General features: G+C 34.5%; 5 protein-coding genes across 5 annotated transcripts; 2 read left to right on the top strand and 3 right to left on the bottom strand.

Moving 5' to 3' along the window:
- LOC104788306 (ATPase 7, plasma membrane-type-like) lies at nucleotides 790-6,129 on the top strand. Its single transcript, XM_010514047.1, has 22 exons — nucleotides 790-889; nucleotides 1,094-1,200; nucleotides 1,320-1,439; nucleotides 1,541-1,639; nucleotides 1,779-1,916; nucleotides 1,994-2,128; nucleotides 2,219-2,398; nucleotides 2,486-2,692; nucleotides 2,775-2,894; nucleotides 2,990-3,109; nucleotides 3,199-3,321; nucleotides 3,391-3,495; nucleotides 3,597-3,741; nucleotides 3,826-3,981; nucleotides 4,067-4,305; nucleotides 4,398-4,430; nucleotides 4,524-4,605; nucleotides 4,701-4,861; nucleotides 4,947-5,159; nucleotides 5,263-5,445; nucleotides 5,547-5,725; nucleotides 5,820-6,129. Exons 2-22 carry the CDS (start codon nucleotides 1,147-1,149, stop codon nucleotides 5,917-5,919), a joined length of 2,892 nt encoding a protein of 963 aa, XP_010512349.1. The 5' UTR covers nucleotides 790-889; nucleotides 1,094-1,146; the 3' UTR covers nucleotides 5,920-6,129.
- LOC104788308 (palmitoyl-protein thioesterase 1) lies at nucleotides 6,937-9,424 on the top strand. The gene is made up of 12 exons (XM_010514052.1): nucleotides 6,937-7,040; nucleotides 7,198-7,302; nucleotides 7,514-7,598; nucleotides 7,693-7,744; nucleotides 7,844-7,864; nucleotides 7,963-8,067; nucleotides 8,190-8,252; nucleotides 8,361-8,426; nucleotides 8,500-8,538; nucleotides 8,614-8,733; nucleotides 8,813-8,905; nucleotides 8,998-9,424. Exons 2-12 carry the CDS (start codon nucleotides 7,212-7,214, stop codon nucleotides 9,280-9,282), a joined length of 1,020 nt encoding a protein of 339 aa, XP_010512354.1. The 5' UTR covers nucleotides 6,937-7,040; nucleotides 7,198-7,211; the 3' UTR covers nucleotides 9,283-9,424.
- On the bottom strand, nucleotides 9,370-14,106 carry LOC104788307 (protein ARABIDILLO 2-like). Its single transcript, XM_010514050.1, has 10 exons — nucleotides 13,927-14,106; nucleotides 11,973-13,593; nucleotides 11,805-11,885; nucleotides 11,375-11,506; nucleotides 11,060-11,275; nucleotides 10,855-10,949; nucleotides 10,632-10,695; nucleotides 10,383-10,558; nucleotides 9,973-10,279; nucleotides 9,370-9,884 (listed from the first exon to the last, which is right to left on the bottom strand). Exons 2-10 carry the CDS (start codon nucleotides 13,488-13,490, stop codon nucleotides 9,681-9,683), a joined length of 2,793 nt encoding a protein of 930 aa, XP_010512352.1. The 5' UTR covers nucleotides 13,491-13,593; nucleotides 13,927-14,106; the 3' UTR covers nucleotides 9,370-9,680.
- On the bottom strand, nucleotides 15,150-17,309 carry LOC104788310 (probable U3 small nucleolar RNA-associated protein 11). The gene is made up of 9 exons (XM_010514053.2): nucleotides 17,152-17,309; nucleotides 16,862-16,935; nucleotides 16,680-16,770; nucleotides 16,326-16,417; nucleotides 16,127-16,220; nucleotides 15,965-16,044; nucleotides 15,704-15,784; nucleotides 15,522-15,621; nucleotides 15,150-15,439 (listed from the first exon to the last, which is right to left on the bottom strand). The coding sequence occupies exons 2-9, from the start codon at nucleotides 16,915-16,917 to the stop codon at nucleotides 15,347-15,349; spliced, it is 687 nt and encodes a 228-aa protein (XP_010512355.1). The 5' UTR covers nucleotides 16,918-16,935; nucleotides 17,152-17,309; the 3' UTR covers nucleotides 15,150-15,346.
- On the bottom strand, nucleotides 17,783-19,629 carry LOC104788311 (peptidyl-prolyl cis-trans isomerase FKBP20-2, chloroplastic-like). Its single transcript, XM_010514054.2, has 7 exons — nucleotides 19,534-19,629; nucleotides 19,353-19,425; nucleotides 19,092-19,276; nucleotides 18,857-18,966; nucleotides 18,647-18,755; nucleotides 18,469-18,545; nucleotides 17,783-18,161 (listed from the first exon to the last, which is right to left on the bottom strand). Exons 1-7 carry the CDS (start codon nucleotides 19,580-19,582, stop codon nucleotides 18,039-18,041), a joined length of 726 nt encoding a protein of 241 aa, XP_010512356.1. The 5' UTR covers nucleotides 19,583-19,629; the 3' UTR covers nucleotides 17,783-18,038.

Below are 26,531 nucleotides of genomic sequence, written 5' to 3' on the forward strand. Positions count from 1 at the left end.
AGAATCTCCGAATATCCTGATTAGCGTAGACAATTAAAAATATATCCCAACATCATGGATTACCACTACTATCTTGAATTGTTTTATTATAGAAATTTTTACATTTTGAGAGAGTTTCCTTTCACGTTCTAAGAATAGGACCGTTTGTTATGCTACAATAATGCGATTAACGGTGAAATAAAGAATTTTTTGATCAAATTATTCGACGCGTGTGCCAATTGTTTTCTTTTGATTTTTTTGTCCCTCTAATCTTTTCAATAGGCAAAAACAGAGGTCAATGCTTCTTTGCTTAGCTCGACCTTAGACATTAACATCTTCTTCTTAGTCAGAATCTTTTTGACTTTTGAGAATTTTTCTTCTCCTGATTGCTAGGAGCACGAGTTACAATCTAGGTTTCTTACGGAGAGGTAAAATGTTAACAAAGAGAAAACAAACTTAAGGAATAGGGCTAATCTTTTATTATATCAAGTAGTGTAGTTTAGATTAATTACTACCCTAATGTCGGTAGATGGTGAGAGAGGCTACTCCTTCTACGTCTTCAAATGTACATTGGTAAAGGAATTTCTCAGATCTTGTGTGTGTTTTTTTTTTTAAATCCTTATTTTAGTTTACATTTTTACGGTAACAACAATGACAAATTAAAAAAAGAAGAAATATTGAATTAGTGGCGTTATGAATGAGTCAGCTTTCTTCCTGCATTGGGTTAATTTGGCCGGCAAATCTTTGAACTCGTTATTATATAGACCTTATTGTCTTCTTTATATGTTTGCCTCCATTACACATTCGTCTCAACTCCCCGATTTGCCCCTGGTTTTAAAAGCTTGTCTTGTTTCCTTTGTGAAAGGGCTAACGGGTGATGCTTTGGTGAAGGTTTTTTCTGGTCCTCCTGGTAAGTGTTTATTCTGCATTTCTTGTTTTTGATTTAACGTCTGCATAGATTTCAAATTATAACTTTTCGTCTGAGTTGAGTATGTAGAAGAAAGTGTTATGCTTGATGATAAAAAAAAGTGGTCTTGTATTATCTTCAGGAAGAAGCAAAATATGTAGTCTTTTAATGATGCGTTAATTAAATAATTACCTGCTGCCATTGTAGATTTCATAACTGAGTTTTAGTAACTTCCGGCTCAAGCAAAAAGGAAGTTCGATATGACGGACATATCAGAATCTCTCAAGGCTATCACCACGGAGAGCGTTGATCTGGTATGTGATTTTTTTATACATCGCCACTTTTTTTGTTTGCAGATATTTGCTTTGGATAGCTATTTAAGAAGTAATTATAGAAACTATGACTGATTGCTATTTCTCATGGATCGTTGCAGGAAAATGTTCCCGTTGAAGAGGTTTTTCAACATCTCAAATGCACGAAAGAAGGGTTGACCACCAATGAAGTGCAGGAGAGACTTACCTTGTTTGGTTACAACAAACTTGAGGAGAAAAAGGTTAAAAGATACAACTTTTCAGTCTCACATTTATCCATTACTTTTCTTGTTCTCTCTCTTTTAAATCTTATGTTGATCTCTCTTTATATTTGGTTCTGCAGGAGAGTAAGATACTCAAGTTCTTGGGGTTTATGTGGAATCCACTTTCATGGGTCATGGAAGCTGCAGCCCTGATGGCCATTGGTCTTGCACATGGAGGAGTACGTCTTTTGTTCCTTCTCATGACTCCGTTCATTATTCAACAATACATAAATACATGAATTGTTGATGGTCTCGGCTTACCGCAGATTCTTAAAACAATTTTAAGACTGATGAAACTAATTTGTCTCAACTGTTCAGGGCAAGCCACCGGATTATCACGACTTCGTTGGTATTGTGGTTTTACTTTTGATAAACTCGACAATCAGTTTTGTAGAAGAAAACAATGCTGGAAATGCAGCTGCGGCTCTCATGGCTCAGTTAGCCCCTAAAGCGAAGGTATTTATTCCTTTTAGTTGTGTTCATTTAAAAATTTGATTGTAGTAGATTACTTATTTATTATTCAACTGTTTTAGTCCATCCGCGATGGGAAATGGAACGAGATAGATGCAGCTGAGTTGGTTCCAGGAGATATAGTTAGTATCAAACTGGGAGATATCATTCCTGCTGATGCTCGTCTTCTTGAAGGAGACCCTTTAAAGATTGACCAGGCAAGTTCAACTTCTATATATGAGGATATCATAGCTCTGCATCCTTATCTCTCTTTCGGCTAATCTTGGCTAGTTTTATATTCTCTCCAGTCAGCACTCACAGGTGAATCTCTTCCAGTGACCAAAAATCCCGGTTCTTCAGTGTACTCTGGTTCAACTTGCAAGCAAGGTGAAATTGAAGCAGTTGTTATTGCGACTGGTGTCCACACTTTCTTTGGAAAGGCGGCTCATCTTGTGGACAGTACCACCCATGTTGGCCACTTCCAAAAGGTTTGTTCACACTTAAGAGTAAAATAAAAATTTCAAAGGTATTTGGAGTCAGTGACTAAATATAAACTTTTGTCTATTGGTTTCCAGGTTTTGACAGCAATAGGAAATTTCTGTATCTGCTCTATTGCAGTAGGAATGGCGATTGAAATCGTCGTTATATACGGTCTCCAAAAGAGAGGGTACCGTGTTGGTATTGATAACCTTCTTGTCTTGTTGATTGGTGGAATCCCCATTGCTATGCCTACTGTTCTATCTGTTACAATGGCAATTGGTGCTCATCGCTTGGCTCAACAGGTCAGTACAAGTCTTAAAGACAGAGTCAGTTAATTTTTGTTGATTTAGTGATTCAGTATAATGACTTTACAATCCATTTCAGGGTGCCATAACAAAGAGAATGACAGCCATTGAAGAAATGGCAGGAATGGATGTTTTGTGTAGTGACAAAACAGGTACTCTCACGCTAAACAAGCTTTCCGTGGATAAGAATCTGATCGAGGTTTGCATCTTTCTTTCTACTTACTTGATAGTTACAGATCCTGATAGGTTGGGGACGATGATGTAATAAAAGCACTTTTATCTCTTTTGTTACAGGTGTTTAAGAGGGGTATTGACAAAGATATGGCTGTGCTTATGGCTGCAAGAGCTGCACGTTTAGAGAACCAAGATGCTATCGATACTGCAATTGTTTCAATGTTGTCAGACCCGAAAGAGGTATTGACTCAAGACTCAACTTTCCGTAAACTAGATACAACTAACTCGTATATAAACTATGATGTATTGATCTGATACTTTGTCTTCAGGCACGTGCCGGAATTCAAGAACTTCATTTTCTTCCATTCAGTCCAGCTAATAGAAGAACTGCATTAACGTACTTAGACGGAGAAGGCAAAATGCACCGTGTCAGCAAAGGCGCTCCTGAGGAGGTTACAACTTTACCTTAAGTTTACCCATTGTTTTCTGAGAGATCATTCTGACAATTTTTCCTTCTCTAGATTTTGGATATGGCACACAACAAATCAGAAATCAAGGACAAGGTACATGCTACAATCGACAAATTTGCAGAACGTGGCCTAAGATCCCTTGGGTTGGCATACCAGGTGAGACATGATTAACTAGTTTTACAAGTAAAATCTGCACTTGTTTTTAATGGAATATCTCCTGATGTGATTACGTTGTAAAAATCCTTATTCAATAATAGGAAGTACCAGATGGTGATGTTAAAGGCGAAGGTGGTCCATGGGACTTCGTAGCTCTTCTTCCTCTGTTTGATCCTCCTCGTCATGACAGTGCACAGACAATTGAGCGAGCACTTCATCTTGGAGTCAGTGTTAAAATGATCACAGGTACGAAGCCAGTCTTTAGCTCCTTTCTATATATATTTAGCTCCTACTACCTTACTAAATTGTCAAAAATCAAAATTATTACAGGTGACCAGCTTGCAATTGCCAAAGAAACAGGAAGAAGGCTCGGAATGGGCACTAACATGTACCCGTCTTCATCTTTACTCACTGAGAACAACGCTGAAGGAGTTAACATTGATGAACTTATTGAGAAAGCAGACGGTTTTGCAGGAGTCTTTCCTGGTAAAGTTACTTACTTTAAAACTACATTTGTAACTATGATCTTTCGGAAATATCTGACAAACACCTTTTTTTTTCTAATTGTTAGAACATAAGTATGAAATTGTGAAGAGATTACAATCCCGAAAACACATATGCGGTATGACTGGTGATGGAGTGAATGACGCACCTGCCTTGAAGAAAGCTGATATTGGAATTGCTGTGGATGATGCAACTGATGCTGCTCGGAGTGCTTCTGATATTGTCTTAACAGAACCCGGGCTTAGTGTTATCATCAGTGCTGTCTTGACTAGCCGTGCAATTTTCCAGAGAATGAAAAATTACACGGTACATAAATGCTTCAGCCTCAGTGACTTATTTACCTGACAGTTTAAATTTAAGATGCTTAAATTGATAATTTTTTAACCTTCATTTTGCAGATATACGCTGTTTCTATCACTATTCGTATTGTGGTAAGTTTCTACATCGAAAAGGCATCAGATTTTCACAACTACGTGGTCGTATTTTTCATCTGATAACACATTTTTTCAATGTCTGTGTTACAGATGGGTTTCATGCTTCTCTGTGTCTTCTGGGAGTTTGACTTCCCTCCATTCATGGTTCTTGTGATTGCAATCCTTAACGATGGTTAGTTACTGTTAACTTTTTTTTTATGATTCAGCTTAAGGATTTGCTGGTTCTTGAAGCATTAACTCTGATAAATTTGGTTTTATGTTAAAAAGGTACGATCATGACCATATCTAAGGACAGAGTCAAGCCTTCTCCAACTCCAGATTGTTGGAAACTCAAGGAAATTTTCGCTACTGGTGTTGTACTTGGAACTTACTTGGCAATCATGACTGTTGTGTTTTTCTGGGCAGCATACGAAACCAACTTCTTCCCTGTAAGCTACACATTAATTATCCTTCTCTTTGTTTTGACTCTAATTTCAAGTGTCAGCAGAATATAACTTTCCCTTTTTGTGGTAGAACATTTTCCATGTGAGAAACTTCAACCAGCACCATTTTGACATGAAAGACAAGAAAGTGGCTGCACATTTGAATGAACAGATGGCTTCCGCGGTCTATCTTCAAATCAGCACAATCAGCCAAGCGTTGATCTTCGTGACCCGTTCCAGGAGCTGGTCATTTGTTGAGCGTCCCGGTTTTCTTCTTGTAGTTGCTTTCCTAATTGCTCAGCTGGTAAAGAGACTTTCCTCAACTCTCTTATCCTCTCCCATAATTGCTTATAACCCTCTTCATAATACAATTTGTTAATGAAATCAAATTGTGTATTTTTAAATAGATTGCATCTGGGATATCAGCAATGGCAACATGGCCTTTTGCTGGAATCAGAAGCATTGGATGGGGTTGGACTGGAGTTATCTGGATATTCAACATAGTAACTTACATGTTACTTGATCCTATCAAATTCCTAGTCCGTTATGCTCTTAGTGGCAAATCATGGAACCGAATGGTCGAGGGGAGGGTATGTAGTAGAATACAAAGACGAAATCTCTTTACTAAAAAATTTGAGTACTTGACAATTACATTTGCCTAACTAGTCTAGAACTCGTGATTTGTTTCCAGATTGCACTCACAGGCAAGAAGGATTTTGGCAAAGAAGAACGGATGGCTGCGTGGGCCACCGAGAAGCGTACACAACATGGTCTAGAGACGGGTCAAAAGCCAGTGTATGAGAGAAATAATAGCCCAACGGAGCTTAACAATATGGCTGAAGAAGCAAAAAGACGCGCAGAAATTGCAAGGTTAGATATCTGATAGTTTTAACTAACATGTATAGTAGAGAGTGTTGTTGGTATCAATCTCATGGGTGTTTTAAATTTCTGATGAAAACTGCAGAATGAGAGAGCTTCAGACATTGAAGGGGAAAGTCGAATCATCTGCAAAGCTGAAAGGCTATGATCTTAACGATGTCAACAACAACAACTACACAATCTGAGAGAGAGAGAGAGAGAGAGTCTCGATCTCTGCTCTTAATTCATTTTATCATTTCTTTTTTTCTTCTTCTATATATGTATTACTAATTCTTCTTGATAATGACATTAAATTTGATATCTTGTTGGAAGATGTCTCATGTTGTAATCTTTCATTTGATGCCTGTAACTTTACTACTTTTTTATTTGATGAAAATTCATATTTTGATGGGTTTTTTGTTCGGCCCTTTATAAAGCAGCACACACTCTTTTAATGTTAGCTCTTGATTCGGTCTCTCTTCATACATTGGAAAGAAAAGAAAGTGTTTAGAATATAGTAACTAAATTTTTAGTTCTATTCAATCATCGTATAACATTAAAGATTCTCGAGATGAGTTGCTAAAAGAAGGAAGAGAAATTAATATTAGATGAGCCTGTTCGTTTCGTTGCCGCAAGTACCTGCGGTTGCGGCAGCCGCATGTATTGTTATTCGTTTGGTTGCCGCAGGTGCTTGCGGCAAGACGCTGCGGCGAACGCTAATTCTAATTTTGGACATCGATTAGTTGCGGCGATAAAAAAAGTTGCGTTTGCCGCAGTTGCTGCCGCTGCCGCTGCCGCCTGCGTCAACGAAACGAACACGCCCGATGTGTTGATCTTGTAACTGTGGGATCTAGTTGACTGTCTTTGATTTTGTAATGGATTTACCTTATTGTAAAAGAATTCAAAGTTACTAGATAATTGTTTTTAACCATCATCATTCGAAGATTAACTTTACAGAGTTTATACCATTCGTACGTAAGCACAGCAATTAAAAGAGAGAGAATCAAAAAGACACGCAACGTTGATTTGTTTTGTTTTGTTTCTCTAATAATCAAATTGGAACTGCGACTACTGTTCTGTCTAATTTATATAACACTCACCACACGCTTAAGCCGCGCGTGGATAAGACAAGCCAACTAAAAGTCAACTAACTTACTAACGCGTGGTACGCACGTGCTTAACTGCAGATAAGAAGAACACGCCCACACAAGAGTTAAATAAAATCTCATCGTACAAAGTACAGAGCGATCTTTGGAGATAATAATATTATTAAATCCGGTCGGAGACGACGAGACTAAAAAAGACTTCGCCGGGGGAGTTTGTTCCGGTACCGGAGTTTTATCTTTTACAAAATCTTGTTTTCTTTAGTTTCTTCTCCCACCAAACAAAACCCCCCTAGATTTAGAGATTCTGTTTTCGGATAAGGAAGTAGTTGAGTTTGATCGGTTTGTTGTTGTGTCTTAAAATTCATCAAATCAAATCAGAGGAAGAAACAAAAATGGCGTTTCTTAAGGAAGCGATTATTGTTGCCCTAATCTTCTGCAGTTACCTCTCAGTTGCTTCTTCTGTTCCTTTCATAGTTCTGCATGGTAATTATCAATTTTCCCCCTTTTCTTCTTTTTAAGTCATTGGGATCGTTTTTGAATGAGTAGATAGATACAGCAACAATCATCTTCTTTTTTTAGTTAATTAAACATTCAATCGCTTTCTCTAAGGGTATTTTAGGTTTTGGAATTCCCAAATCTCCGGAAAAAGAAAGTAAAAAGGGGTTTGTTTGTGTGTGTGTTTTGCTTTCATCAGGAATTGGGGATAAATGCAGTAATGGAGGAGTGAAACAATTCACAGAGCTTTTAAGTGATTGGTCTGGTTCTCAAGGATATTGCTTGTATGTTCTCCCTCTTTATTTATTATACCACCAAACACATTCAGATATGGCTCAAAATTTTGGTTTTTATTGTGTTTTTTTTGGTAAAATTCAGGGAGATTGGGAATGGCTCATGGGACTCATGGACCATGCCCCTCCTTGATCAGGTAGTGATTTTGTTACATGTTGGAAACTGTATGATTCTATGCTGGAAATAAAATAAGTATCTGATTTTTTGGTTTTTTTTTCTTTGTGTGTTTTTGCAGACGTCTGCTGTTTGTGACAAGGTCAGATATATACTAATACTGCATCAAGTGTTTGTTTGCTAAGTTTTGGCTTTCGAAAGTACTATTTTCATTATATATGTAATGTTTTAATCCTACAGGTGAAAAGTATGCCTGAGCTTAGTGATGGTTACAGCATTGTGGGGCTTTCTCAGGGTAACATGATCGGCCGTGCTCTCATTGAGTTTTGTGATGGAGCACCACCTGTAAGTCCCATAAACGTGCATATGCCTATATATGTGTATGAATCCTTAATATATTTGTATTAGGTTTCCTTTCTCAATCATATATAATATATTATCCTCTAATGATTGTTTGCGGTTAATAGGTTAAGAATTTTGTATCGGTGGCGGGTCCTCATGCGGGTACTGCATCGATTCCTTTCTGCGGCGTAAGTAACTTAACTTAACTCCTTCCAACATTTTGGTTTCTTCTAGAATAATAACACTGCCATTGACATGGGAACTTTTTTTTGTTAATGTTGTCTTGATTTTTGCAGGCTACATGGATTTGCATCATGTTGGACAGTATGATCAAAGCAGAGATCTATAGCGACTATTTGCAGGTATGAAGGAGTATTTTATCTGCTTCTGCGTGAGTTTTTCTGTTAAACTAAGTACATCTGTTTTGAGTTTCAGGAACATTTGGCTCCTAGTGGTTTTCTCAAAATCCCAACTGTAAGTTGTTTTCCTGTTAAAGGTTTAGAAGTGTCGGGCTTGTCATTCTTGTTATAACTTAATGCCTTCATATAGGACATAGCTGGTTACATGGAAGGTTGTAGGTTTCTCCCAAAGCTAAACAATGAATATCCAGTCAAGAACTCTACTTATAAAGAGAGGTTCTCAAGCTTGGAAAATCTTGTGCTTATTATGGTGAGTCATCGAAGCCCGCTTCTCTGCTATTAACGTACAAGTTTCTATTGATGGTAATGCTTTTTATATTGAATATCAGTTTGAGCATGACACAATACTGATTCCTAAAGAGACCTCATGGTTTGGATATTATCCTGATGGGTCTTTTAAGACCATTCTTCCGCCGCAAGAGGTAATTTAAACTCTTCAATCATTGTTTCAAATGGCTTGGTTCTGCAGTTACATCCGGGTATGGTAAATGTTTGGATTTTTTTCCTTTTGTAGACCAAGCTCTATACTGAGGACTGGATCGGTTTGAGAACCTTGGATGAAGCTGGAAAGGTGAAGTTCGTTAACGTCTCTGGAAATCATCTTCAGATATCTCAAGCAGACATGAAGAAGCATATAGTGCCATACCTCTCTGACAAAGCATCATCGTCATCATTCACAACAATGTCAGTTTCCGAGTCATCTTCCTCACCCCAGTGGCTTCCAAGTGTAGGGACTGTTATTATGGATCTGATTGGTCCAGAAGTTGATCAGCTTCAGCTTGTGCTGCGTCATGTCTGATTCTGATGTTCTCTGTTGTTGTATGTCTTCTTACTAAACACATTTGTCATGTGATAAATCTGTAACTTGAGGGTAAAACAAGAAAAGTATTCCAAAATCCTTCTCAAAAGGTTCTTATATTAATGATAAAATGTCAAATATATATGTCACAAGAAATGGATAGAGCCTTAAAAGAAAAAGGGATGTAAGAACGCCATTGATGTTATTACAGAAAATCTCCGAACGAGACAAAGAAACATAAGTCCACATATATATATCACAACAGCTTTCTGTCTTCAATCCAATCAAACATCTTCTGAGGCAAATTCTGATTCTTTGCAGCATGAGCCTGAAGCTTGACTTGTATAGTTCGAGAGATGCAGAGGTATTCTATCACTATGATTTGCTAAGAAAAAGGATCAAATCCTATTATAAGATACTTTCTTTCCTTTAGAAGATTCTGCCTGATGATGCTCGAGATTGCGAAGCACAATTTTCGCAAAGATCCTGGCTCCACGAGGCACATTCGCAGCTGCAGCTGCAGAACGCAAGGCTCTTGCTTCTCCAGCGTTCTGCATCAAGCTTGCGTGATGCATTGCGTGACGACCTCCAGGTATTGTAAACTGCAATTTCATCGGTTAGTATTAAAGTGCAACTGACTGAAAAAAACACAGACAAACAAAACAAAACAAAATAAAAAGTGAAAAATACCTGAAGAAGCGCAAAAGCTGCACAAGCTTTGAGTGTATCATCATGGTTTCGCAACATTGCAACAAATCTTCCAATTTCGGAACCACTGCATCTCAAGTGGCCAGCTTCTGGGATTCGAGCTTTCTCTGCGACTTGTGCTAACATAGATGGAGCAAATGATAAAGCACCACCTGTAAAGATTTGGTGCTCCATGAAAGTTTTAATAAATGCTCCAATGTGTTTAAGAGCCATCATTCTAGCACCATTTAAGGTAACACTTTTAGATGCACTTTCCGATGAAGTCCCTATCATCGCGTATTCATCCATCCTGTATAATAAAATAGATAGATAAGATCAAAGTCAGATTTAGTATAACAGAGAAATATGCCAAATATGTATCTTTAATGTGATATTAATTAAGCTTTCATTACCTTCCATCAAACATGTAAGCCAATGCTAATGCTGCCATGAAACGAGCCATTTTGGAAACAGAAGTCAAGCAGAGGTGAACAAGTGATTTAACTCCCCCTTCCTCCACAATCCGCAGAGCGTTACCAGGGTTAAAAGCAAGATTCCACAGAGCTCCTGCAGCAGTTTCATGTACATCCTGGAAAAGGTAAAAGCAAGATTAGATGAACTTTAAAGGGTAGGACATGGGAACTTACAAGGAAACAAATTACCTCAGCTTCAGATCCTGCAAGAGCAATCAGAGGCGGTATACCACCATCACGACCAATTGCAATGCTGATAGAAAAATATCATAAAATAAATAAACAATTAAGGTTTTACGTAAATTGCTTTGATGCAGCTCGAAAGCTGCATTGATATATACAAGCTGCATCAACATATGCACACATCCAAGCATACGATAACAAATTAATAAATAAATTCAAAGGGTTGCACCTGTTTGCTTCTGAGACAGATAGTCCCCAAAGAGCACCAGCTGCTCTCTCTTGGAGACCTGTGGATGCATTTGAACAGGACTTCGCAAGTGCCACCTATTATAAATTATATGATCAGAAAGAAGTGATAAGTTGCCTGAAGGTGAAGCTGAAACACATAAATGAAATATACAAAATTAAAACAGATAGAAAAGGAAACATATTACCAAGGCTTCAACACCACCAAATGCAGCAATGGATTCTCGATTCTTGTCATCGAATGATAAATTCCAAAGAGCGCCAGCAGCTTCCTGTTTAACACCATCATGTAGCGATTGCGTAAGCTGAACAAGAGCATCTAATGCACCAGCCTCTTGTCCAACAGCAGCATTATTATTGTTGCTATCACCATGAGCAGCTAGATTAGCCAAAGCACGAGCCGCCTGAAAAAGGACAATTTGTCAGAAATCCGTCACTCAAAATTTCACAAGCAAAGTTAATTAAAAAATAATAATGAGGTGCATTCGAAAACAATGACGTACCTGTTCTTGAGCCCCTTCATACTTGCAATTCCGAGCTAACATCACCAAGGCATGAACACCTCCTGCTTTTGCAACTTCCGTGCTGCATTTGTCGTCTGCTGCTAAGTTCGCTAACGCCCCAGCAGCACGTTCCTAATCACACAAAAAAGGTAGATATCTTCTTTTAGAAAGAACCAATAATAACACTAAAAGAACATAGTAACTACTAACAACTAGCACCACAAATTAAGACTACCAAATCTAGCAAATCTTTGTATTTTTCGTGAACCATAACACAAACGGATAAACTAAAGGTTTACATTATAAATCCCTGTGTGAACACGTAGTAGTTTTTATAATCAATCTTCGCACCATAATAAGTAGCCAGAAGTGTTAATTTTGGATATTTCCAAATCAAAAGTGCAAGGTTTTAAAGGTGGCAAGCGTGTACCAGAACTCCATCACAGCCAGTTGGCCATCTAAAGATAAGATCGACTAACGCATTCACTCCTCCAGCTTGAGCAATCGCGTTCTAATAAAAAATAAACAAGAAACAACCATGTTAGTTAAAAAGAGCAAAAGGTTCAAGTGTGTTTAACTCTTTACAAGAGGACCTTACCTTATGCTCCTCTCCAACAGAGAGATTCCATAGCCCACCAGCAGCTTCTTCAGCCACAAGTCTATTCATAGACTTTGCCAAACCAGCAAGAACACTGATCCCTCCTTCGTCGGCAACGGCCTTTGCAACTTTAGCATTTACTGACAAGTTTGCAATAGCCTTTGCAGCTTCTGACTGAAGACCTTCTCGCCAAGATTTAGCAAGTTCTAGAAGAAGTCGGATCCCTCCATCTCGCATAACTGCTTCGGCTCTTCCACAGTCTATACTAGCATTCTCATCATCAACAACGATGAAAGTTGCAAGTCCTGTGGCTGCTCGCTCTTGGACATCCTCTTGTGTGCTTTGCATTAAACTAAGAAGCAATGTAGCTCCCTGATTCAGCCAGAAATCGTTAACTCCTTGTGAACTGCTCTCTGCAATTCGTAGAAGTGTATGAGAAATGATCCACTCAATCCAAAGCATTATTTCATCGATGCTTTTATCCTTTTTAATCAAATCTCTCCAGTAAGCAAATATATCCTTTGGTTTCTTTGAGTTGTCGGCAAATATAGAAGCCAGCTCATCAAAAGTATTGGTAAACATAGCAAGCAAGACCTTCCCTTTGAATTTATTGGAGCTGAAACTTTTATCCTCTTCGAGAAAAGGGCAGTTTAAAGCACACAAAACTTTCAAGCTCTGCGATGATTTCAACAACCGCGAAACTGCAATATGGTCAATGGTGGTTCTGGAGACATCCAAACAGGTCAATTTTGGTAGCTTCTCCCAGTTATCTAATGCAACTTTCCACTTTATGTTTGTTGTCCCGGCAACAGAGAGGTAGCGAACAGACACAACTTTTCCCAGTGCTTCTTCGTTAATGTTCAGACAATCTATGAATCCAAGATCACTGAGCTGTGGACAATGTTTCGCCAAAGACTCTATAGCCTCAGAAGTAATATCCCTCATGCCAGAAACCCGTAGCTTTTTCAGTTTAGGACAGCAAAATGCTATAACTCTTATAGCATCACTAGTGATCTTCTCACAGAAGTCAGGTCCAAGTTGAAGGCTCTCAAGAGCTTCATGTCGTGCAGCAATCATAGACAATGTAGCATCCGTAATCTTCCTACAATAGTCGCCGCTAATTTCAAGCAGTTTCCTTGCTCTCAAATGAATGATGGCATCAGCAGAGTCAACGCCACGAAACCTAATCTTCTGAAGATGAGCACACCTAGTTGCAAGAGTAGGTGCCATCGAAAGATCAAACTTGTGAGCACGAAGATCCAACGAATTCCACAGACAAGAAGAAGCACCAAGGCTTCTCCATGTCCTACAAGTGGATGCTAAGCTAGCTCTATCGCGATAATTCAATCGAGTAAACAGATAAAGTACTGTATCATAAGGCAAACTAGTCCAATCCGCATAATCTTCAACCTTAGGTGCAACATCCTCGTCGTTACCAATCAGAGGATAACGATAACTTGGTGACTCAAGCTTGTTCTTTCCTTTTTCCTCCACTCTCTGCCGCACCCTACGACTCATATCTTTGATCAGATGTATAAATACACACACTCTAAATGAGAAATCCCTCTAGCAGCTACCAAAATTAAAACAGATCCTACTCCGCAATAGATATAATCCAAACCTGTAGAAACAAGAAGAAACATAAAAGATCAAAACAAGTCCACCAATTTGTAAAATTTAGAATAACCCAATGGTTAGCTCCCAAAACTAGAGAAACCAAATTCAACAAAAATGGACAGAACTGAGAATGAGAACAAAAACCCTCGAATAGACAAGACAGACTTAAAAAAAGAAACACAAATCTCTGGCCTTTAACTATTCGAATTCAATTCAGACAAAGCTCCATTGGAAAAAGTGAAAAGAGTGATGATGATGATGGTCGGAGAGAATTCAGGCGAAGGCTAAAGAAACTGTATTTTTAACACACAAAAGAGAGGAAGAGGGCAAAACACACCTTAAAGTAATCACCTTTCGAGAAAAAAGAGAGGACCTTTCTCTTCTCTTATTCCGAGAGACAGAGAAAGAAGGGAGAATTTGAGGAATTGGGTAATGAAGATGAAGAAAGAGAGAGAGAGAAAGAGAAAGAGACGAGAAGGGCGGTGTTGAAACCACAGCTCATATAGGAGGAATTTGCAAATTGTAAGAGAGCTTCAATCACCTCCTTTGCACGGTACATTATATATTACTAATTACCACTCCTCTTTTCTTCTTTTTTCTTTTTTCTTTTCTTTTTTTTTCTTTCAAAGTTAATTAAGATTTTTTACTATGTTACCATTTTCTTTTGAATATTTTTGATATATGTTATTTTTCACTTTTTTTTTGTTTGACTAGTGTTCTAAAATGTGGTAAACCTTGTTTATGAATAAAGATAAGTAATATCGCCATGGATCGTTATAAAAATAATGTAATGGTACTAATGTTAATCGAGTTTTCGTGGGTAATATGTATATTATATCAAAACTTATTTAAATTTTGATTCGAAAAATATAATGACATTTTAACGAATTAACCGTTTTTTGTCACATTTACATTGAATTGTAAAAAAAAAAAGTAACACAACTTTTTGTATGATCAATCAAATACTTTTTAATCATTAATTTCATATGTCAATATAATTAACTTTTGGTAAATAATTAATTACATATCTAATATAACTTTGTTTTATAATTTAGTAATAGGTTTTACTAATTTTAGACTTAAATTTAAGTACTAATAACGCATATCATCAACACAGGGCGACATGTGTCTTATGCCTTTAATAGTGAAGATTATTTCATAATTAAGTAGTGGCTTTTATGATACTTCTTATATAATTTTTAAGACTAATTTGTTTTTAAGCAGAAACAATCATAAACCATGTATGACATGTGTTTTATGCCAAAGAGGGATGTTTTTCTTTAATAGTTAAGGATTTAATTCAAAATCTAAACTCATACCAAATCATGTAGATTTTAAAAATCCCATTACTTTTTATCTCTCTCTCACAAAAGTCGAAAAAGTCTTCTTTCAGAAATCGAAGACCAAAATAAGAACCGAGTTCAACAACAGTCGTTTAGAGTAAGATTTGCACATTTTAGGTAAAAGCCAAATTATAAAAGAGAAAAGTGCACATTAACTATTGCTATTAATAAACAGTCTCTTTTTTTGTAACGAGAACTTTATGTTAAGAGGGGAAAACATTCAAAGTCTTCAATCTTCGATATCATAACTATTTTGGCTCCATGTGTTTCAATTTCGTCAATCCCATTAGCAAACTTTTCCAGATATGCAACAAGAAAAGTTTTAAAGTAAACAAAAAATGTCCCATCAAAGTTTGCATCTAACGTTTGCAGGGAAGGGAGATCAAAAACTTATAATTAAAACTCTGCTTTTCTTCAACGCTTTCTATCTGCCCGCCATTTGTATACTGGTTTACCATTTGGATTGAGTATCTCGTCTTCACGCAGCTTACGTTTGCGACCCTTTTTCTGTCCATTTAAAAAGCCTCTTAATCAGAGATTGTTCTACTTCTAGTTGCATTAAACATTTGGAGACTGATGATATTATTACCTGTAATTCCTTCTGCATTGACATATCCGCGTATAACTTTTCCAAATTATTAGCCCTGCTCCTCCGTGCCTCAAGGTCTCTATAAGACCTATCCATTTTCCTGTTTCAAGAAATAGAAGATGATGAGTATTGCTTATACCTATGATACCCTTGGAAACATCTAATGCATTTCAGAGACATACTTTTTAATATCTCTCGGGATCCCTCTCGCAGAGATATCACTTCTGCTTCTACTTTCTGACTCCAGTTCTCTAGCCTCCTCTCTGATAAAGAAGCACCAGCGTTACAGATCATAACACAACGTAATTAACGTGGTACCATTAATGTCTTTTGAATCTTGAGGAAACGAGGTTTTCCAGTGTCTAATATGAAGAATCACATTGAAAGAGAAAAGTATGAAAAAGCTGCACCAAGTAAGAAAGGACTAAAACGTTGGGATTAACCTGTCTTCTGCATAGTAAACATGTCTACGGCTTGACTGACCCTCAGTACATTGAAGTGATGAAGTAAGCTTGTCAATTTTCTACAAAAGATAAAGAGAATAATGGATGAATATGATTGCAACCAGAAAGCTCTCGGGCAGTGAATGAGGAAAGACTACTTACGTTTTTCTCACTCTGCCATTTTTGGAACACATATCCTATATCTTGGGTCTTCATTATCATGAGCTCTTCCGCAGAGTATTTATTTACCTCATCCCTGAAAACAATATCTTTGTCAAAATATACAGACCAAGGAGAAAAGGCGAGGAACCATGAGAGTAACAAAAGAAATGGTGAAAACGACAAAATTAGATATGTTTACTTTGGTCTATGATTTCCACGTTCTGTTTTACTATTGATCATCTTAAAGTTGAATTCATCTGGATTCTTGAATGCCGCCTTCTGCCTAAGTATCTACAGTAAAATTAAGAATAAAAACGGCGTTAGAGAAGCTGAACTCTACAACACAAGCTAGCTAAGAATAATGCCTTGAATGGTTTTGAGTTTCTTTAGCTATCTCACAGATATAAACCAGTCAATCAATCACTTAAACCAACAAATGTCTATACTTGAAAGACTACTACATAAACATATTCTGCTAAAGCCCTGAGACCTCTCAACAGCAGAATCATAGCAAAGATACAATTGCAAAACAGAGAGTGTGTGTAAGTGGTACCTTTAAAGTATCCTGCTTTTTGTGATAAGCTTTAGCTCGGATAACATAATCCTTATGCTTCTCGCGGAGACCAAACTTCTTTCTCGCTTGCCTGATACATATAAAAATCCAAACTTTAATATAAAAAAGAGAAATTTGGCAAAACAAAAACGAAGAAAGAAGAAGAGCAAATCCAAACTTACGGCTGAGATCGCTCCTTATGAGCAGGCCGTGGAACACAATTACGCAGAGACGACATGTTTGATGGCTCTTAACTCTGCAAATACAGTCACACGAAAACTCTAGGATTAAGAGAGAGCTTAAACATCATCTTAAACGTCTAAACCTACTCGAGTTCATGAACTTAATGAATTTTATACTAAAACCTAATTACAAGTCTGAACATCCTAAAGTCTAAACCTAACTATGAACTGATGCTGAATTGAGAAAAGAGGAAAAGGGAAAAAGGCAAAAAGCCAAAGTATTATCTCACGTGAATTACAGGGGAACCCTAGAAGTTAGATGACGTCCAGGATAAAAAGATGAAAGTAGAAGAAGCAATCGCCGGGAACACCGATGACCTGAAACTCGATTTCTGGAGAGGGGTAGAGAAGTCGGCGAGACAGACCAAGAGTTTAGGGTTTTTGAGGGATAAAAGACAACTGAAACCGAAACCTTCTGGCTGAGACTAAAGGTTTAATTTCAATGGAGGCGTTGTCTCAATTACTTATTTACCCTTGTAATCGATTTGGCTGCTCTCTCTACTACGTACTTGCAAATTATAGTTTCCACACATAATGATAAAATTTGTTGCGTTAATAATACTCATTGAAGAGTTATTACAAACGTTAGATAATTGATGTTTAACGAACGGGTCTTTCGATGAAATTTTTGTAGTAATTAACTTTCCCAAATGTGAGGAGCCTTGAGCATCTACCGTTCCCAATTTTAATTTATCTTTAGACAACTTATTGAATTGTTTGGGATGTTTCCTAAAGAGTGCCAAAAGTTGGGGTAGAAAATATAAAATAAAGAAGGAAAAGGAGGTAGAGAAAAAGTTTGGGATGCCATTGCTTCAAGCCTTCAATCTTGACGAACGCACAGATTTGGAAACGAAACAGAGATACGGAATATGACAAAAATGCTTCAAACGCTTAGAGCGTGATCAACCAAAGTATCAAAAGTAAACTATGATTATGACAAAAGGTCGAAACTTTACAATACATGTTCTTTACCTCTCTCTATGTAATGTAATTTCCATCTCTCCAAGAAACCCTCCCATACGATAATAATGATGCCTAAGCAAAGAATATTTTGGTTTTTTCTTGTTTCTTTGCAGATTCAATGGAAAAAGCTTAGTGATGTAGATTACTTGCAAAGTTAACTGCATGTGACATCTGAGTAGAACCCTATTATTGTCCTCCTCTCACAATTCTGGATGCTGAGCAACTCCACGTCGAAAACTTCAAATTGTTTCGAGCTGAAGAAGGTCGAAGGTCCCACCTGGTTAGAGAGCCCAATGATCAAAGACAATGAACATAGTTTTGTCAAAAAGACGATCAACCAAGGTGAAGACAGTTTTTACACTGTAAAGACTAATGTACATCGATTTACATATGTCTTAGACGAGCTTCGGTTGTCCTAACGAGCAGCCTCAAGCTAGTAATTCCATTTAAAAACATTGTTGGTAATGGTAGAGGATGATCCTGATGTCTAAACCTAACTATGAACTACTAATCATGTTTACAGTTTAAACACATTTACACTTAGGAAGTGAGTGTTAAGGATAGAGTAGAAAGTAGAAACTAACCGGAGGTCCCAATTCTGGAGGGATGATAATCCTTCTTCTCCCACCAGGCTTCATGTCACGAATTCCCATTTCAAATCCTGCATCCACAAAAAACAATCTTCAATCTGTTTCCTTTCAGAGAAGATTCATCATTAACATCATATTACTAAAAGGGCAGGTTAATGTCTTCGTAACTTGCCTGGAACAAGTGCATTGGTTCCCATGCGAATTCTAGCAGGAGAGCCCTGTATATAAGTACTGTCTATTCGCCTTCCGGACTCATTATAGCCAATATAGTGAAAAATCACCTATCCAAATACCAACAAAGTTGTATAACCAATTCCATAAACAAATCTAACTCCAGAATAAGTTGTTGTTTGTTCAATGGAACATAGAGAAAAGTTAGTACCTGCTGACCATCTTTAGGGCAATCACCTTGACCAACATTGAAGTCCCGATATATGAGGCCAGAATCAGCCTTAACATAATTATCTGAAGCTACAACCTTAACCTCAAAACCTGCACTATATCAACAAAAACATAAACACAAACAAAAAGACCAATAAGCTCCCCATGTTCATTCAATAAGAACCAATACTCTTTCAATAAAAAACAAGAAAAAGTGTAGTAAAAAAAGCTTAAACCTTCTCTAACAAAGTTAGGAAACTCGTCAGGAGCATTGTTCTCTCTCTGTATCCTCTTGTTCTGCTCTAGTAACCGTCTCTCATCATAAGGGCTCTTAGATTTAGTCTTCGCATATGAAAACAACGCCGGAAACAACAAACACGGCGTAGTAGCCAATACATAAACAACACTTCTCCTCCTCAAGCTGCAATTTTTATTTTATACTATTAAAAAAAAAACCTGGCTTTATCTCCAGAATCTCTCAAAGTTGCAAAATTTACCTTTGGTCTTTTGGTTCTTCACTCAGTGAACATACTGAGCGTTTGTTACGAGATAACGATACTTTTGTTTCACCTACAAGATTTTTACAAGCTTTAATCCTATTTTGCCCAAGAAGCCCAGCTTACTAAATCGGGAAATCAATGGAAGTTTTGAGAGAGAGAGAGAGAGAGAGGAACTCACGTAGAAGTGTAAGACTTGGATAGAGAGGAGTTGATAAAATCATCACCATAGCTTTCTCCCTCCGGCGATTCTTGCAGAATCCAATTTTATCCTAAGTTCTTCCGCGTTTTAATTTCATGGATAATATTATGTTTTGCCCCCTCTATTTTTAATTTATTAAGATTTGGACTCGGAGTTTTCATATTGAAATTTGACACCAAGTATAGTTAGTTTCTGGTTTAGGATTTATTTTTGTTGTTTAATGTTTGATGAAACCGATTTCTTCTTCGGTTTAATTATCTGAAATATTTCACCCAAATAATATCCAAACCAAAACACGCTGAAACTATCTTTTTATAATTATTAAATTGTTTAAATTTTCAATTTTTTATAATTTACAAATATGTTAAAACAAAGTTTTTTTGTATAACACATGACAAAAATTTTAATTGTTAAATTGACACATGTCGCGATCACATGAGTTACTAACTTTGAAAACCAAAGATTATATAATAACATTATATTGAATACGTTATCAAATCATTCACTGATTATAAAACTTAAGAAAATTACATTAATTTCTTATTTTGAGATATTTTCTTACATTATGTTAATCACTAATTTTAACACATTAAACCTTTTCCTACTTTAATCACTTTCTGTATATATTTCTTTTTACTATATGATTATAATGAATAATAATTGCAATTAAAATTGTAAATATTTTCCTTATTAATTGCACATATTTTCCTATTGAAATTAGTAACTTAATAGATAATTTTCCTATTAGAATTAGTGATATAATAGATTACTTTTGTTTTATATACTTTCAAAAATATTAATTGTAATCCTTTTATTTTTAAGATTTTTTAATTTTCCTATAATTATTAAATAAATTTTCTTTTCACATATATAAGTACTGTCTATTCGGATTTTTCAATTATGATAAACTTTTTATCACAGTTTATCCTTATTAATTTTAGCTTTTTAAGTTCTGAAGTCAAATGTTTTCCAACAATGTTAGCTCTTTAAAATATAATTGTTAATACTGCAAAAAAATATCCCAATATTTCAAGAATATTAAACAAAAACCAATCTCGTGATGTTCAAATTATTTTTTGAACTGCCACATTTTAAAATTTCGTAACTAACCAAACATATAAAATTTGTGAGGATTGATCCTACTTTCAGATATCAATTAGTTATTATATAATAATTATTTACATTTTGGAGATAAATAAAGATTACTCAATTTATAATCTATAGATAACTAGATTAGGTCCGTGTATAAACGCGAATATAAGAAAAATATGTGAATTTTTTAAGTTATATTTAAACATTATTTTTATTTCATTTTTTTTAAACCGGATTTAGTTCACACACTCTATCTTGCAATACAATTTCTTTGTATATTACATGATAATAAAATTAGATTTTAATTCTATGCACTCATTCCCAATTAGTAACATTTATAATTTTCATATCAAAAAAAAATGTGCATTGCATCAAATTTATATCTTACTTTTTTTTTTTTAAACCAAAAATTAATAAAACATAATTTTCAAATAAAAAAATGAAATCTAATTTTATCTCATATTTGAAAAAGTAACAATATCTTAAATATATTTGTTTCATATTTTGTAATCTCATACGTAATAGTTTTACTACTTGTCCAACTAATTTTGAATAAAATTATTCTAACATTACCATACATTAATCAAAAATTCAAAGACGTTCATTTTTCTTTTAGGATTAATAATTGACAATATAAATTATTTAATTATGGTATTATAGTAATTAATTGTATAATTTTCTTATTTCTTTTTCTTATAGAATTAGTAATATATGAAGTATCTTTTATATTTATTAAATTGTTTAAAATTTTAATTTCTTATAATTTACAAATATGTTAAAACAAAGTTATTGTATAACACATAACAAAATCTTTAATTGTTAAAATTGACACGTGTCGCGATCACATGCGTTATAACTTTGAAAACCAAGGTTTATATAATAACATAACATTGAATACACTATCAAAATCATTCACGAATTGAAAAACTTAAGAAAATTACATGAATTTCTTATTTTGATTATCTTATTTTTCTTCTATTATGTTAATCACTAATTGTAACACTTTATTTCAGCATCACTAATTTTAACACATGAAATCTTTTATACTTTAATCACTTTTATTTTTAAATTTATTTTTACTATATGATTACAATAAATATTAATTGCAATTAAATTGCAAATATTTTTCTTATTAATTGCACATGTTTTCCTATTGAAATTAGTAATTTAATAGATAACTTTCCTATTCGAATTAATGATATAATAGATTACTTTTGATTTCATATACCTTTTAAAAATATTTTGTAATCCTTTTATTTTTAGGATTTTTTTTAATTTTCCTAATAATTATTAAATGAAATGTCTTTTCAAGTTAAAATATTATTGATGTACTTGACACATATCGCGACTATATGAATTACTAACTTTGAAATCCAAAGTTTATATAATAAGATTACTTACATAAACCTTAAATCAGATCAAATCCCTTTACATAAAATAAACTTTAAATCGGATCAAATCCTATTACATAAATTAAACCTTAAATCATATCAAATTCTATTACATAAATTAAACTTTAAATCAGATCAAATCCCATTACATAAGTTGCCCTATAAGAGAATATCAAACCGGCGGCGGGTAAGAAATTATGCATATGTTACCTGAGTGCAAGGACAGTACATTTGCATTGCTTTTCTGATTGCAATCATTTGCGTTGTTTTCTGATTGTAAGATCTGGAGGATTAGCCTCAGGAGCATAGAATCTCTGCAAAACATTTTCGACACTAACCAGAATTTATATTAGAATTGATAATGATCCTAAAAAAAAACCAAAAAAAAATTCATAAATTAAAAACAAATAACTCGAATGGCCATGAATCAGAGTTCTCACACCATCTTCACAGTATGAGAATATAGCAACTTCTGATCCGCAGACCACGGCAAGACTATCAACGGCGGTACGCAGGGCCGTCTCCCAATTCCCATAAGAAATATTCATGTTCATGGCTCTGACGGTGAAGTTTGTTGTCGAAGGGTGTTGGAGAGAGATCTCTAGATCTGTAAAAAGATTAGGGTTTACTAAGACGGTGCCGAGACATGAGAAAAAAAAAACTTAACAAATTAATTAAAATTTCATTAACATTTTTTACACTTTTATTTATTCAAATCGTACAATATCAAAAAATATATAACTTATTTAAAAATAATCATACATACATTATACATATCTCTTAAAGTTATTTATTTTTATTGTTCAACTTTGATAATAATTTTCATTAGTATTTTTGAGCATTTGAGGTAATAAAATATTATTTAATAATAAAAAAATTTACTATGTGATTTAAATATATAGTTTAAGTTTTTATATAAACTAACACATAACCTAAACTATTTAATAATTAAAAGCTAAACTATTTTGAAAGTTAAAAAAAAAATACATATTTCCTATAAATTCATATGAAGTGCATCAAAGTGTTAAAATACAATTAAAAGAATGTTTTTTTTATATTTCTCTTACTTTAAGATATATTGCTAGGTTTAGTTATAATTTTTAATCCTTGTAATAGAAAGCTAGATAGAAAGTAAAAAAAAAAAATCAATTTTCTTTATATAGAAAAATCTTTAAAGTACATATTTGAATTAAATTAAAAAAATAGTGATTTTCTATCATTATATGTTGAATCACAAACTGAATATAATGATTATTATTCTAATTGGGTGGTGGAATATGATTAATAAATAATTTATTTTATTTTCAGTTATAATTTTATTTTAATGTGTGAGTTAAATGTTTTGTGTTAATTGGGTCTTAAATATTATTTAAAACAATTAAACAATTAGAAAACAAATAAAAAATTTAGAAAGTATTAAATGAAAATCAAACAATAATGAAGAGGTTAAATGTCAACAGCTCCTTGGAGAAATTCTTTATCTCCAGAATCTCTCAAAATTGCAAATTTACATTTGGTCTTTTGGTTCTTCACTTAGTGAACAACAACATAGCTTTCCTCCCTCCGGCATACCTTTTGGTTCTTCTTCTGCGTTTTAATTTCATCGATAATATTATGTTTTGCCCCCTCTATTTTTAATTTATTAGGATTTGGACCCGAAGTTTTCATTTTGAAATTAGACACCGAGTATAATTTATGGTTAGGATTTAATTTTGTTGTTTAATGTTTGCTGAAACCGATTTCTTCTTCGGTTTAATTATCTGAAATATTTCACCCAAATAATAATATCCAAACCAAAACACGCTGATATTGGAACAAGATCGGATTTTTCAATTATGATAAACTTTTTATCTCAGTTTATCCTTATTAATTTTAGCTTATTAAGTTCTGAAGTCAAATGTTTTCCAACAATGTTAGCCCTTTAAAATATAACTAGATTAGGATCCGTGCTAGAGTACGGATTGAAATTCTTTTTATTTATATAATAAAACATAAATAATATGGTTAATTTATAGTGTCCTATACATGGTTATGCTAGATTAGGATCCGTGCTAGTATAATCCGCGGAAGAGTGATTAATTTTTGAGATTTTGTTGCCTATATATGGTTAATTAAATATTCTGTGGAGATTTTATTTTATTTTTTGGAATATTCTTTTTAAGAGGATTTGAAATCGAGATTTAACTAATGGTTATAACTCATATAACCTATAATCTATCAAATAATCAAATAAGTAATCTTATAACACATATTATATAGTCTACAAAAAAAGATTGTGTACTTCCGTTTTATTATAAAGGGGATTGTTAATATTTCAAGAATGTCTAATTAAAATTTCAACCCGTGATCTAATTTATTATTAGAAGGATAGTTAATACTGCAAAAACTATCCCAATATTTCAAGAATGTCTAAATAAAAAAAATTAAAAAGAATAATATTTTTTTTTATAAATGAAATATATTTTCCAGAAATAAATATACAAATATTTTTAGTTATAGATAAGTTTTTACTTTCGATAAATGTTAAATCCAACAAAGGCCTAAGTTTTGTTGTATATAAAAATCATAATTTGACCCCAAAAAAAAAAGTTCGTCTTCTCCTATTTTTGATTTGGGCCATAGGACACGGCCCATTAGAGTTTTGTTTTGTTATTACTTTTTTTTTATAAAGATGATGAAAAAAGGAGTGGTCGAGGAAATAAATACAAGGACCCGCGGTACACCGCGGGATAAATTATTTATAACTAAAATATTTAAATTATCAATTATATTTGTTGGTTAAATATGTTATAATTATATAATAATTGTTAATTTTATGGTTTAAAGTTTAAACCATATAACACTGCAATATAATTTATTTTTACATAATATTTGTTAATTAATTTAATTAGATATATCTATTCTCGGATACCGATAGTGTTAACAAAATAATAAAATGATGTTTTACCCGTTTAACACCAAATTAATGATATTTTAAATTTATATAAATATCGACAAAACTTGTCCAGCTATATAATTCCGTCTCGAGATATTTTCACTCGCACTATATAATCTTAATTTTTAATATTTATTGTTTTTTATTATAAATATTAGATTGAGTTGATATGTTATTTATTAATGTTGTAACCGTTTACATTTTATAAGATTGGCGCTTCTTATAAAGTTTAAATATTTATAATACTTGAAATTCTTAATGGTTGAGTATTTCTCATATTCAAGTTTCCTAAAAGTTTAAATATATTATTAATATTTTAAAGATCTTCTAACTTTTTTAAAAAGTTGAAATATTTATAATATTTAAAATTCTTATAAAGTTTAAATATTTATAATATTTGAAACTTCATAAACGTTTAAATATTATTAATATTTTTACTATTTTATAAAGTTTAACTTTCTAACAATATAAATATTTATACTTTTTATAAAATATAAATATTTATAACATTTAACTTTTTAAAAATCTTTAAAATAAAGAACCGGAATAAACCAAATAAAAGTTTTTTAAGTCTGAATGTCTGATAAATCAAGCTTTCTACTCAATTGTTGTAACATCCGTGAACCAAAATCCCGGTTTAGGTTCTGCGTCGGTCGATGCAAGTTGTGCATCGGTCGATGCAAGGTTGTTCCTGTGCGTTTTTGACTTAAGTAAAACGCTGCGTTTTGGGTTAGGGAAAAACCCTTAAGTCGACTTTTTGTTCAATTCGTGTTGTTTGGCCGTTTTTGAGAGAAAACGAAAGAGAGGAAAAGTTCTTGAGAGTTTCTGGAGATTTCTTGGAGTTTTGGTGGGTTCCTGTAGAGATCTGTAGCTGGGATCGTTGTAGGAGCTTCCTAGAGGCTTGTTCTTGCTTGTTTATTGTTCAGTTTCGTCTTGGCACAGGTAAGTGCATGACCATGGCTTATCTAAGCTAGAGGAACCTTTAACTTGCCTGTTTGGTGTTGTTAGATGTGTTAGATCGTAGTTAAGGACGTTAGGAAGCTTTCTTGTGGCTTGGGAATGAGTTTCTGTGGTTGTAGGAACGAGATCCGGCGAGAAGCTTCGGGGAAATCACGGTGCTCGACGTTGCGTCGATCGATGCATTGCTTGCGTCGGTCGATGCAAGTGCGAGGACGGCGCGATAAACTTTAGGGTTTTCGTGTTGCGTCGAGCATGCGTCGGTCGATGCAGACTGGGTATTGGTCGATGCAGGTTGCACTTGCATCGGTCGATGCAGCTTCTGCGTCGATCGATGTTTCCTCAGTTGGCATCGGTCGATGCATGTTGGCATCGGTCGATGCTGAGTCCTGGTTCGTTGATCGTTGTGTGTTGATTGTGGTGTGTGGTTATTGGTTACTCTATTGCTTGTGTGTATAGCCCAGTAGATGGGAGGATTGCCTTACTGAGTGTTTATAAAATACTCATGCATTGCAATATGTGTTTGTGGTGCAGGTAAAGGCAAAGTGTGATCGTGGAATCAAGGCGATGAGGAAGGGATGTTCTAGAGGCTTGATTGATTG

The sequence above is a fragment of the Camelina sativa genome, chromosome 5, assembly GCF_000633955.1.
Source record: "Camelina sativa cultivar DH55 chromosome 5, Cs, whole genome shotgun sequence".
NCBI lineage: Eukaryota > Viridiplantae > Streptophyta > Magnoliopsida > Brassicales > Brassicaceae > Camelina > Camelina sativa.

Coding starts and splice junctions, on each gene's coding strand:
- LOC104788308 (XM_010514052.1), top strand. CDS start 7,212: ATGGCGTTTCTTAAGGAAGCGATTATTGTTGCCCTAATCTTCTGCAGT. Junction 7,865..7,962: donor CGTCTGCTGTTTGTGACAAG/GTCAGATATATA, acceptor TTAATCCTACAG/GTGAAAAGTATGCCTGAGCT. Junction 8,906..8,997: donor CCATTCTTCCGCCGCAAGAG/GTAATTTAAACT, acceptor TTCCTTTTGTAG/ACCAAGCTCTATACTGAGGA.
- LOC104788310 (XM_010514053.2), bottom strand. CDS start 16,917: ATGTCGTCTCTGCGTAATTGTGTTCCACGGCCTGCTCATAAGGAGCGA. Junction 16,418..16,679: donor AAAAGCAGGATACTTTAAAG/GTACCACTTACA, acceptor ATTTTACTGTAG/ATACTTAGGCAGAAGGCGGC. Junction 15,440..15,521: donor CAATGCAGAAGGAATTACAG/GTAATAATATCA, acceptor TTAAATGGACAG/AAAAAGGGTCGCAAACGTAA.
- LOC104788311 (XM_010514054.2), bottom strand. CDS start 19,582: ATGGTGATGATTTTATCAACTCCTCTCTATCCAAGTCTTACACTTCTA. Junction 18,967..19,091: donor TCCTAACTTTGTTAGAGAAG/GTTTAAGCTTTT, acceptor GATATAGTGCAG/GTTTTGAGGTTAAGGTTGTA. Junction 18,162..18,468: donor CTCCAGAATTGGGACCTCCG/GTTAGTTTCTAC, acceptor CTCTCTAACCAG/GTGGGACCTTCGACCTTCTT.
- LOC104788307 (XM_010514050.1), bottom strand. CDS start 13,490: ATGAGTCGTAGGGTGCGGCAGAGAGTGGAGGAAAAAGGAAAGAACAAG. Junction 10,950..11,059: donor TTGGTGGTGTTGAAGCCTTG/GTAATATGTTTC, acceptor AATTTATAATAG/GTGGCACTTGCGAAGTCCTG. Junction 10,280..10,382: donor GCTTACATGTTTGATGGAAG/GTAATGAAAGCT, acceptor TTTATTATACAG/GATGGATGAATACGCGATGA.
- LOC104788306 (XM_010514047.1), top strand. CDS start 1,147: ATGACGGACATATCAGAATCTCTCAAGGCTATCACCACGGAGAGCGTT. Junction 4,862..4,946: donor ACGAAACCAACTTCTTCCCT/GTAAGCTACACA, acceptor TTTTTGTGGTAG/AACATTTTCCATGTGAGAAA. Junction 5,446..5,546: donor ACCGAATGGTCGAGGGGAGG/GTATGTAGTAGA, acceptor ATTTGTTTCCAG/ATTGCACTCACAGGCAAGAA.